This window comes from Copadichromis virginalis, linkage group LG18 (genome assembly GCF_057382275.1).
Source record: "Copadichromis virginalis isolate Kocher_CV1m ecotype Utaka linkage group LG18, C_Virginalis_male_GT1.1, whole genome shotgun sequence".
Classification (NCBI taxonomy): domain Eukaryota; kingdom Metazoa; phylum Chordata; class Actinopteri; order Cichliformes; family Cichlidae; genus Copadichromis; species Copadichromis virginalis.
Window position 1 is genome coordinate 27,298,583 of NC_140635.1, and position 12,788 is coordinate 27,311,370.

General features: G+C 40.9%; 1 protein-coding gene across 1 annotated transcript in view; it reads right to left on the reverse strand.

Annotated features, from left to right (window-relative positions):
- The window catches only part of slc1a7a (solute carrier family 1 member 7a), a 59,581-nt gene extending 58,730 nt beyond the window's left edge, over nt 1-851 (reverse strand). Inside the window, exon 1 of the mRNA XM_085440393.1 lies at nt 711-851. Within this exon, the coding sequence (XP_085296519.1) occupies nt 711-851 (141 nt within the window). The remainder of the gene's footprint in view (nt 1-710) is intronic.
- Between the last annotated feature and the right edge of the window lie 11,937 nt (nt 852-12,788).

The window sequence follows — 12,788 nt, forward strand, 5'->3', positions numbered from 1 at the left end:
TTTGGAAAGTCCTTTGCTATTTTAGTGTCCCTGATATAGCTTATAGATTGGATCGTGAATGAGTCTGACCTTTGATGCTTTTCTAGGAGCAATCAAACCACTTTGACTGAGTTTTTTTTTAAAAAATATACTGTCACCTCTGAGGCCTTTTCATGTCGTATTTTGGCCTCTCTTTTGCAATTGCAGCTTGAGAGCAAAACCTCGCATAAGCCACTGGAGTTGGATTCGTCTGTACTGAGACATCTGAGACATACTTTAGTATTCATTACAGTGCAGCTCTGACTTCAGTGGGCAGAATTGGTGAAAGTATATTTAATGAAAGTGACAGAATGACAACGAATGTGTAGTTGATTGGTTTGTATGCATTTGGGAACAGGAATCTGCATGACTAATTATTTAATTTGTGGCTTAAGTCTGGTTTAGGGTTGGGGTTAGGTGTGCAGTAGATATGGCCAAGCCCAAGAGTCTAATTGTTTCTCAGTAGAACGCTGTCACTGTTTTTCTTTTCGCATGTTTATGTAAATGCTGGTGGTTATGACATGGAGTGGAGTTAAAGAGGCTGATACTGGGGAGTGAGGATCTGATTTTATCACATAAGAAGGATCCAGGGGCTGACAATGAGGGGGGAGATAAGACAGAAGGGGGCCAGCAGGGTAGCGCATTTATATTGGGTGCTGGGGGTGGGAGTAGGGGGACTAGGACTAACTGACCTGCTCGGAGAGCTGCTTGCCTCTGAGGAAGAAGCCCAACAGGCAGCCGATGACCACGGCCAGCACAGACAGAATGAGCAGTCCGTTCTGCTTGCAGACATTTTTCACTCGCCCCCAAACTTCTTCCAGGGCCACCGCCATCCTCCTCCTCTTCTCCTGGTTCCCTCTTCAACTTCTCAACCCTCAAAGAAAACCACCGGCAAGCCCCCCACCCTTCCACCTCTTATTTAGCCATATCAAGAAATCAGAGAGCCAACAGCTGCCACAGCACTGGAAAAATATCAGGGTGTGGCCGCAGCAGGTGGGAGGGGAAAAAAGGGAATAAATGTAGAGATTGATAAGTGAAAAAGTATGCTTTTAAGGAAAAAAATAAAAAAAAGTCGAAGATTACGCACGAAGAAAAGTCATTTAGCTAATGGAGGAGGATTCAAAGTAAAATTGAAGAGGTAGTCGTCCAAAAATAAAGCACTTCAGGAGTTTTTCTCCTCTGAGCTTCTTCCTCTGTTACTTCACTTTGAGCATCACACAGATCCTCTCTCCCGATCCCTGTCAATCTGTTTCTGTCTCTTTCTCTGTCAGTCAACCCCTCCACCCTCCTTACCCTTCCCCCACAGGCACATTTCAGCTGGTGACCAACAGGGGGCTCTGCGACAGCTGGTGGTATTGTCATCGGGGTTAATACTACGATCCTATTAGGCTTCACTGCACAACTCAGATCAAAGGCTGGATTAGAGAGCTCTCTGAACAATTGCACAGCAGATTTTCCCAGACCAGGAAAAAGAAAAAGAAAAAAACAATCCAAATACACCTGCATAAGGTAAATAAGGTAAACAAACAGTTTCAGGTAAAAACTATGCCCAACGGTATTGATGAACTGTTGCTCTGTTTTTGCAGAGATGCACTAACAGTGAACATGATGCCAGCTGAATGCGCACTGACAGAAATAAGAACGCGCACAGTTGGGCTGAGTACATAAATATGTACCAGAGCATCATAAATTATGTGGAGCATTATAAATTAGTCCAGCATATTACAGGTACACTGATATGAGCTGGAGAAAAATATTTAGAAATATATTTAAAAATATTTATATTTTCTCTCTGAAGATCCGATCAAGTTTATAGACTTGATTAAATATGATTTAAAAAGATTAAATATGGACAGCTGGGCATGTAAAGTTACTCAGTAAGTCTTGCTTGGTACACTATCCAGAATTTGAGACTGATCTCGAGTAACAGTTCACAGTTATAAAACTCAACAGTGCCAAAAAAGACTAAAATAAGGAAAATACTTTGTACATTCCCAACTATCAAACAACCCCGAATAAGCAAGCACTTATCGACAGTGGGAAGGAAAAACGTTGTTTTAACAGGAAGAAGCCTCCAGCAGTCTTAGACTGGAGGAAGCATCTGCCCAAGCGATTGGGGATGAGGACAGGGGAACAGGAAAGAAGAACTTCAGTCATTACTGTTGCTGATTATAGCTTTCCACATAGCACAAACATGATCTATTTATGACCTGTTCTCTTAGTTACTTGAAAAACGATCATAAAATAGCATGAAATAACTTGATACTGGGAAAAATAGCATATCATAATACGTACCTTAACTTAACTTTTCCCTTCAGAAACATGAGTCCTAAAAGTGAGTTGAACCATTTGGTGTAAAGATAAGAAAATAGACATCAGCTAGGGGATGTTAGTCAAAGTTAGTCATCATTTTTTGCTGTAATGGGATCATAGCACTCGCTGAAAACGTGGTTATAGTGTTTTGTGAAACACTATGAGTGGATTGAATGGTGGGATTTAAGCAATGAACAATAAAAATCCTAGATTTTGTTTAAAACACCGCAAAAAGAATATATTTAATGGCGTAACTGAGCTAAAATGTTATGAATTTAATGAATTCTGGAATTTCTTGCTAAATAAAAAAGTCTTTATCTGAAGAACATAATATCAGTACGGTAGTATATGTTGCTTTCACGCCATGTATATGTATGCTATAACTGTGGACTGTACCCATACCATGTACACAGTGGTTCCCATACAATAAAAGATGGAATTAGCCACCCTAACATCAGTCACCGGTTTCTGGATTTTTTTCAAAACCACCATTTCAGCTTTATGTGCATTGCCATCTTGAGCTTTCTGAGCCCAATGCGACCATATTTAGACCAGTTTGTAGGATGCTAAGCAAACAGCTAACAGTGTCAGGCTTACATCCTAAAATGTATGGATACAATACATAAGAACCAAAGGGCAACAGTGAAAGCTAAAATAATGAAGCCAGTGTGGAGGCTGCAGAAACAGCATTTCATGTAGGTGTCACACATGAGGCTGGTTACAAAAAGGAGTTAATTCTCACTGACTCTCATGTTGAAATGCCCGATTTGACAGCGTTAAATTACATTCACACCCTGATACAAAATGCAGTTTTGACTTCTATGGATATTTTTCCTTTTCATTGGTTGTTCTCAGGCTACAGTTTATATTTTTCAGCTGTGAAATTTTCTGTATTTTTGTAATTGCAGCTAGGACTTTTATGCATTTTGAACAATGTGTTTATTTGAGCTTTTATTTTAGTTTTTATCACTATCTTTGATTTCTTGAGTTTTTTTAGTTGATTCCTGCCACTTCTGTGTTCTTTTGTGTCTTGTTTCAAGTCTCCGTTTTTGTTTTAGGTATTACTCAATTCCAGTGTTGTTATTTGAGTCCTTTTGTCTCTTGTACTTGGCTTTTAGTTTTATTTCCTATGTAATTGTCTTGATTAATTTCAGTTCTGTCTTGTTACCCTCCTGTCTCCATTTCCCTTGATTACCTCAGTAACTATGTTGTTTGCCTTTCAGTGATGTGTTTGAGTCTGTATCTTATAGACCGCAATTTGTCAATCAAAGCAGCCACTACAGTACCATAAGACACCTGTGGTGGCATTGTGTGGTTTGGGGCTCAGCCGCAAGTGAGAGGTGGTGCAGTGGGTTCACGGAGTAGTGTCAGGGGCAGCTAGCTGGCATAGTTGGCAGCCATCATTAACTAGGTCTCTCCTAGATTTACTCAGTAACATGCTGGGATGTAGGTGTGTGTGTGTGCACAGAGAAGGAAGACGTGGCCGGCGACTGAAGTGTGAGAGCTGTCCAACAAGCACTACAGTAACATTGTACAGCCAGAGAAAGAATTAAAATATTTGATTGGTCAGACAACAGGCAGTTTTCCTTGTGTAGCTCAGTCCAGGTTAATGAGCTTGGGCCCACCCAAGGCAAATTGTATACGCAATACCTTTTCAGGAGAACATCAAGACCATTCAACATTTGTCAACAGTTTGTCCTTTGCAAACAGAGATTCTCTGACATCTCTGAATCTTTTTATGTTGCGTGGATAGCGTTACCTTATTAAGGCAACATTATTATCATCATCCTCATTATTATTATTATTATTATTATTATTATTATTATTAGGTGCATGTTGCAGTGATGATTATAGTAAGATTTTTAACAGGGATTCACAGTCAACTGTCCTCTCAACATCACATCTCCACATGTGCACTAAAAAGCACATGGACATACAGACACCTACACACACACACAAAAAACCTACACCTACACACACACACGCACGCACGCACACACACACACACACACACACACACACACACACACACACACACACACACACACACACACACCATCAATCATCTCCTGCCTACTGACACTGCTGTGCTGTGTCTCTTACTCGATGGAAAATTATATGAAGCTGCTGAAGCTGGAAGTCAGAGGCTCAATTAAATGGTGTGACTGAATCCAGTGAGGTCTGTTATCAAAGAGGGTCGATTATCATTATCATATGCATTAGTGTATCATTAATAGGAAGATGGTTGGTCAGTGTCAGTTTGAGATAATGAATCTACAATTCACTGTCAGACTGTACTGAGGGGGAAGTTTTTTCATTGCCGCAGTACTGAAGATAAAAATCTGCTTGTATCGCTCTTTTAAAACCACCATTCCAAAAGAGTTGGGGTGTTGTGCAAAATGTAAATAAAAACATATTATAGTATGTAGCGTATACAATGGAATATTCAAAGGCTTTGCAAATTTAAATCGAGGAGTATTATTCTGAAATTCATCTGTTGTTGTTTTTTTTGCAGATTAATAAGCCGCTGCCCATTTTTACGTCTGAGAAACTCTTTGAACTTTACTCATTTTATTCATGACATTGTCAAAAGTCTCAGCTTAAAGATTTGATGCTTTCTGATGTTTATTCTGAATAAAATATGGGTTTATTGGATTTGCATCATGCAAGATAGCCTGGGACTAAATTCAGAGGTGTCAGAAATTTCAGATGGCCGTCTCACAGTGTTGCTTACTCTCGCAATGTGAGAGAAGGTAATATATTTAAAATGAAACTTTTGAATTCTGGCAAAGAAGAAAATCAATACCAAGCCTTGTTTGTGTGCTGTCTCCTCCAGCTTTTTTCATGACTTTAACAAGGCAGGTATAGAGTGGAAAGCAATAGCTGCAATACGTCATAGCCTGTGATTTTCGTGGGTATTAACATGACCACAGTTACTAGATTCATGTAGCAGAAAATCTGCCTTCCAATAAACTATGAAATTTCACAGTGTTCAGGAATCTGTAGGGATGTAGAGACCTGCAAACATTTTCACTGATTTCTCCATGTCTAGGTCTCAGAGCTCACCCATACTTCTGACATAAGCCCGTGCATCTCCACCTCATGTCTCTGTCACAACGATTACAGTCCTGCGCAACGGATATGCTTCATTTCAGTTCCACGAACAATGCCCCATGTGTTGCACATGTGGAAAACCAGACGCTCTCTCATTACGTTAACGCAACAACCTTTTAAATGATGGGTGATATTACTCTAATTGTAATCCCAGAAGCCACATCTGCTGTGGGTTTGCGGTGTAATCTGTGGCTGAGCTCTGCGATGTGCTGCTGTCTGCGGCCAAATACAGTGGGGCAAAAAAGTATTTAGTCAGCCACCGATTGTGCAAGTTCCCCACCTAAAATGATGACAGAGGTCAGTAATTTGCACCAGAGGTACACTTCAACTGTGAGAGACAGAATGTGGGAAAAAAAAAAAAATCCATGAATCCACATGGTAGGATTTGTAAAGAATTTATTCGTAAATCAGGGTGGAAAATAAGTATTTGGTCACCTCAAACAAGGAAAATCTCTGGCTCTCACAGACCTGTAACGTCTTCTGTAAGAAGCTTTTCTGTCCCCCACTCGTTACCTGTATGAATGGCACCTGTTTGAACTCATCATCTGTATAAAAGACACCTGTCCACAGCCCCAAACAGTCAGACTCCAAACTCCGCCATGGCCAAGACCAAAGAGCTTTCGAAGGACACCAGGAAAAGTATTGTAGACCTGCACCAGACTGGGAAGAGTGAATCTACAATAGGCAAGCAGCTTGGTGTGAAGAAATCAACTGTGGGAGCAATCATCAGAAAATGGAAGACATACAAGACCACTGATAATCTCCCTCGATCTGGGGCTCCACGCAAGATCTCATCCCGTGGGGTCAAAATGATCATGAGAACGGTGAGCAAAGATCCCAGAACCACACGGGGGGACCTGGTGAATGACCTGCAGAGAGCTGGGACCAAAGTAACAAAGGTCACCATCAGTAACACACTACAACGGCAGGGAATCAAATCCCGCAGTGCCAGACGTGTTCCGCTGCTGAAGCCAGTGCATGTCCAGGCCCGTCTGAAGTTTGCCAGAGAGCACATGGATGATTGCAGAGGATTGGGGGAATGTCATGTGGTCAGATGAAACCAAAGTAGAACTTTTTGGTATAAACTCAACTCGTTGTGTTTGGAGGAAGAAGAATACTGAGTTGCATCCCAAGAACACCATACCTACTGTGAAGCATGGGGGTGGAAACATCATGCTATGGGGCTGTTTTTCTGCCAAGGGGACAGGACGACTGATCCGTGTTAAGGACAGAATGAATGGGGCCATGTATCGTGAGATTTTGAGCCAAAACCTCCTTCCATCAGTGAGAGCTTTGAAGATGAAACGAGGCTGGGTCTTCCAACATGACAATGATCCAAAACACACCGCCCGGGCAACAAAGGAGTGGCTCCGTAAGAAGCATTTGAAAGTCCTGGAGTGGCCTAGCCAGTCTCCAGACCTCAACCCCATAGAAAATCTGTGGCGGGAGTTGAAAGTCCGTGTTGCTCGGCGACAGCCCCAAAACATCACTGCTCTCGTGAAGATCTGCATGGAGGAATGGGCCAAAATACCAGCTACTGTGTGTGCAAACCTGGTAAAGACCTATAGTAAACGTTTGACCTCTGTTATTGCCAACAAAGGTTATGTTACAAAGTATTGAGTTGTATTTTTGTTATTGACCAAATACTTATTTTCCACCCTGATTTACGAATAAATTCTTTACAAATCCTACCATGTGGATTCATGGATTTTTTTTTCACATTCTGTCTCTCACAGTTGAAGTGTACCTCTGGTGCAAATTACTGACCTCTGTCATCATTTTAGGTGGGGGAACTTGCACAATCGGTGGCTGACTAAATACTTTTTTGCCCCACTGTATGCAGACTTGGATGTAAACAGGCACCTGCATGACAAATGTGCTGCTGTCTCTGTGTAACCTGCAAAAAATGCAATTTAAAAAAGCCACCGGCTACTTGACTCTGATTGGGACAAAGACTATTCAAGAGCCCTGCTTTCAGCTTTTCTCCCTGAGGAAAATGCCTTTCTAGCTAATACTTTCTGACCATTAACACAGCAGCGATAATCCAAGCAGAGACCTTGCTCTAAATCAAAATGCTGTAGGAAGAGCTTGCAAAGCACAAACAGGCACAAAGGATAGTGAGATGGATATTGATGGATGGATCCCGTGTGTTTTCTTGTCCTTTCACTTCATGCCAGAAAATGGAACCTCATTAAAAAGCAACTGAATTTCATTCACCCGTTTCAGGATTTTAAAACTCAGAGAACGTTCACAAGCAAGACTCTTTAAAGTGTTCGGGTAAAGAAATAGAGATTTTCCTAATTACTTTCTTGTTGTGAGTTTGGTAGGAAAATCACTACCATCCTTATACATAAATGAATGCCACTAATCAAAAATTACCCAGAATGTTTCACATTTTCCTCTGAGATGACTTTTATTCCATTAATGAGTTATAAAGGAAACAGAATATATGAGCAAAAGCATCGATTAGGGTAGAAATTGTTGCTTTTCACTAAAATATTAATTTTTCACTTCAAATATTGCTTCTTCCTTTTGCGGCAATAACAGCATTAGAAATGTCTGTGAAGGTTCTCAGTCATCCAGGTCATAGTAGTCAAAGGAGCTTACAAAGAAAAGTGTCTGGACTTCTTTAAGTTGCTTGAAGACGTTTCACCTCTCATCCGAGAAGCTTCTTCAGTTCTAAGGTCAAATGGTGGGGAGTCCCAGATTTAAACCTAGTGGGAGAAACCCCCCAAAGAGGGACTAAAGGACCCCCTGATGATCCTCTTTAGGATCACGACATCAGTTGACATCAGATGTTCCTCTTAGTCACAGTGGATTCGGAAAGACTTGATTTAAGTACACCGTTGCAGCTACATTTTCTTATTTCAATGCCACAGTTAAAAATGATGTTTATACAGTGGGGCAAAAAAGTATTTAGTCAGCCACCGATTGTGCAAGTTCCCCCACTTAAAATGATGACAGAGGTCAGTAATTTGCACCAGAGGTACACTTCACCTGTGAGAGACAGAATGTGAAAACAAAATCCATGAATCCACATGGTAGGATTTGTAAAGAATTTATTCGTAAATTAGGGTGGAAAATAAGTATTTGGTCACCTCAAACAAGGAAAATCTCTGGCTCTCACAGACCTGTAACGTCTTCTGTAAGAAGCTTTTCTGTCCCCCACTCGTTACCTGTATGAATGGCACCTGTTTGAACTCATCATCTGTATAAAAGACACCTGTCCACAGCCTCAAACAGTCAGACTCCAAACGCCGCCATGGCCAAGACCAAAGAGCTTTCGAAGGACACCAGGAAAAGTATTGTAGACCTGCACCAGACTGGGAAGAGTGAATCTACAATAGGCAAGCAGCTTGGTGTGAAAAAATCAACTGTGGGAGCAATCATCAGAAAATGGAAGACGTACAAGACCACTGATAATCTCGCTCGATCTGGGGCTCCACGCAAGATCTCATCCCGTGGGGTCAAAATGATCATGAGAACGGTGAGCAAAGATCCCAGAACCACACGGGGGGACCTGGTGAATGACCTGCAGAGAGCTGGGACCAAAGTAACAAAGGTCACCATCAGTAACACACTACAACGGCAGGGAATCAAATCCCGCAGTGCCAGACGTGTTCCGCTGCTGAAGCCAGTGCATGTCCAGGCCCGTCTGAAGTTTGCCAGAGAGCACATGGATGATACAGCAGAGGATTGGGAGAATGTCATGTGGTCAGATGAAACCAAAGTAGAACTTTTTGGTATAAACTCAACTCGTCGTGTTTGGAGGAAGAAGAATACTGAGTTGCATCCCAAGAACACCATACCTACTGTGAAGCGTGGGGGTGGAAACATCATGCTATGGGGCTGTTTTTCTGCCAAGGGGACAGGACGACTGATCCGTGTTAAGGACAGAATGAATGGGGCCATGTATCGTGAGATTTTGAGCCAAAACCTCCTTCCATCAGTGAGAACTTTGAAGATGAAACGAGGCTGGGTCTTCCAACATGACAGTGATCCAAAACACACCGCCCGGGCAACAAAGGAGTGGCTCCGTAAGAAGCATTTGAAAGTCCTGGAGTGGCCTAGCCAGTCTCCAGACCTCAACCCCATAGAAAATCTGTGGCGGGAGTTGAAAGTCCGTGTTGCTCGGCGACAGCCCCAAAACATCACTGCTCTCGAGAAGATCTGCATGGAGGAATGGGCAGAGGTGGGACCAAGTCATTGTTTTGCAAGTCTCAAGTAAGTCTCAAGTCTTTATCCTCAAGTCTCAAGTCAAGTCTCAAGTAATGTCAGGCAAGTCAGAGTCGAGTCTCAAGTCACTGGTGTAAAAGTCCGAGTCAAGTCACAAGTCTGAAACTTTGAATTTCAAGTCCTTTCGAGTCTTTAAAAAAAAAAGAAGAAAAAATAATGTTGCAGTTATGCTAAATGTAAATATTAGACCATGTAATTTTAAAATCTGTGTTTTTCTCAACACATGACAAAATAGTGAACTTAGAAAATATACACAAATTGTGAAACTGCACCTCTTTAAAATGCAGCTCAATTAAACCTAGCTCCAAGAATAATTTTCACCGACAGTTCTGAGATAAGCTGCATGTTATTCTTGGATGCGGTTGTAGGACCAGCTTTAAAATCGCATGACAAAAATATCATACACATTAAAAAAAACTGTATCACCAACGTAGCCTGGACAACATTTGCTAGTTAGATGAAGTCAGCTATCTCATCTTAGCATATTTATATGCATATTTATAATCATACGGTTCTTGGAGTGAGTGCATACACTCATGAAGTTTAGTAACTTCAGGTCACTGCAACAAGCCCAGGTACAGTTTACCGACAGATGGGTACAGGACCTTGAAATGCACCGTGTAGAACGAAAGACCATCGTACGTATCATAAGTTTACCAGTCTCACAAATCGTCGTCATAAATACACATTCCTTAACCGTTTATTAATAGGACCTTTGAGCTCAACGGTAATTAATTAGTAGTGGAAATAATTTCTGGTACCCATCACAGAAATGTAGCAGTGACAATAATATTGTATGCTGTAATCGTACTGGGCAATTAGTGATACAAAACAACTGTTTTATCCTGTGAATAAAAGTATATGTTTTTGTCAGTGTACCATAATAACAGAAGCGAAACGCAATATTGTGTCAGGACAATTCACTATTTATTCACAATAAATAAAGGAGCATAGCGTTTCTGTTCAGCACCAGACTTGCTTGTAACCTATATCACCAATTATGTTATGAAAATGACGTATTAACTACTAAAAAACACTGACCTTTGTGTAAATGCTTGGAGCAGACTAACCTGTGAGCTGGAGTGTTCTGGGACGTTATATTTGATCTTTGAATGGCTGCAATCCAGGCCATCCGTCGCGTCTTTGTTACTTCGGAAACATGGCTTGAACAATTTCTCTTCAACGACGTAATCCGATAACAACCGATCTCTTTACCCGTCAGCTTCTCGTGGCTGTCATGCGACCGGCTATTGCAGTTAATAATACAACGGCTTCTTGTGTTTCTTTTTATCGCTGTATAACTGATTTCAATTGAAAGCCTGCGTGCGCTAGTACCGCTTGCCACGAGTTCCCAGAATCCTTTGCGGTTCTACCCGTGAATGACGTCACATTTTCAATCTCTATATAATATGCATGTTAAATTTTATATTTGGGGTAAAATATCAAGTCTTTTCAAGTAAACCGGTTCAAGTCCAATTCAAGTCCCAAGTCATTGGTGTAAAAGTCCAAGTCAAGTCACAAGTCTTAGAACATTTTTTCAAGTCAAGTCTAAAGTCATAAAATTAATGACTCGAGTCTGACTCGAGTCCAAGTCATGTGACTCGAGTCCACACCTCTGGGAATGGGCCAAAATACCAGCTACTGTGTGTGCAAACCTGGTAAAGACCTATAGTAAACGTTTGACCTCTGTTATTGCCAACAAAGGTTATGTTACAAAGTATTGAGTTGTATTTTTGTTATTGACCAAATACTTATTTTCCACCCTGATTTACGAATAAATTCTTTACAAATCCTACCATGTGGATTCATGGATTTTTTTTTTCCCACATTCTGTCTCTCACAGTTGAAGTGTACCTCTGGTGCAAATTACTGACCTCTGTCATCATTTTAGGTGGGGGAACTTGCACAATCGGTGGCTGACTAAATACTTTTTTGCCCCACTGTATGTATCTGCAATAACTCGTGGACATGCTTGTTTTTAAATTTGTGAACATCTATAATGTGTCTTTGTATCATGTGTTGTGAAGGTGTATGTCTCTTAAGCTTCACATGTGTTTGAGACACGGGTCTCTCTTGAAAAAGAGATACTGACCTATTAAAATAAATGAATATTTTTATATAAAATATTATATATAATATGGTTATCTGTCTTGGTGTACCCCTGTGACAGCTGGAATAATAATAATAATAATAATAATAATAATAATAATGATAATAACCTCTTCCATCTAGCTGCCAGTTTCAGATAATGTTTTCTTTCCAACAGCATCCTGGAGTTGGCTCTGAAGTCTTGACAGTCGACATTGTGCCTTAAACAAGAGAATTGGATCTAATTGTTGTCTTGCTCCGTTATGCACTGAAGCCTCTCACTTTTCTTTCTATTCTGATAGGTCTGTAATGAGAGTATTACACAGTGTTCATTGAGAATATAATCAAAGGCTAAAATGTTTTTGCCATCCAAAATGCATTGCTCTTTTAATCAGCACAGTAGTCTTCAGCTAAGCTAAAATAATTGGTTTGGGAATGTTTCTGATGAATGTGCCCAAAGAAGACATGCAGAATAGCCAGGCACTTCAGGCATGTCTTTGATACTGAAAGATGAGTAAAATTGTTTTTTTTTTTTTTTTTTAATCAAGTAACATTCAAACAGCTCAGTCAGCTCATGCCAACAACTTGCAGGTGTGTAGATGTTGATTGAGAAAATACTTCTCTGACCAATTGTGGGTTTTTAGAAAACACAGAGGTATATATGAATACATTTGTTAAGTTCAAAGCCATGTGGCACTGTGTCACTATTATGCAGCCCACAGTGTGCACAGAGTTGGTCAGTATCATCAGTCATGTGGCACAGTGCAGTGATGGAGGATGTTTACCAAGCAAGTAAAGAAAGCTGAACTAATAGGGTAAGGGAGATGGATGGGAGAAAGAAGCAGAAGAAAAAGGAGCAGATGGATGGAATTCCAGTTGTGCATGAGGGTGATGTGTTGGTGGCAGAGGTCAGTGCATCGCTGCGATCATTTGTCTCTCACGGGGATATGCTCACAAACTCATCTGAAATGAGAGCAGAATGGGCTTCAGTCGCGAACATGCAGCTGTGTATGTTCATA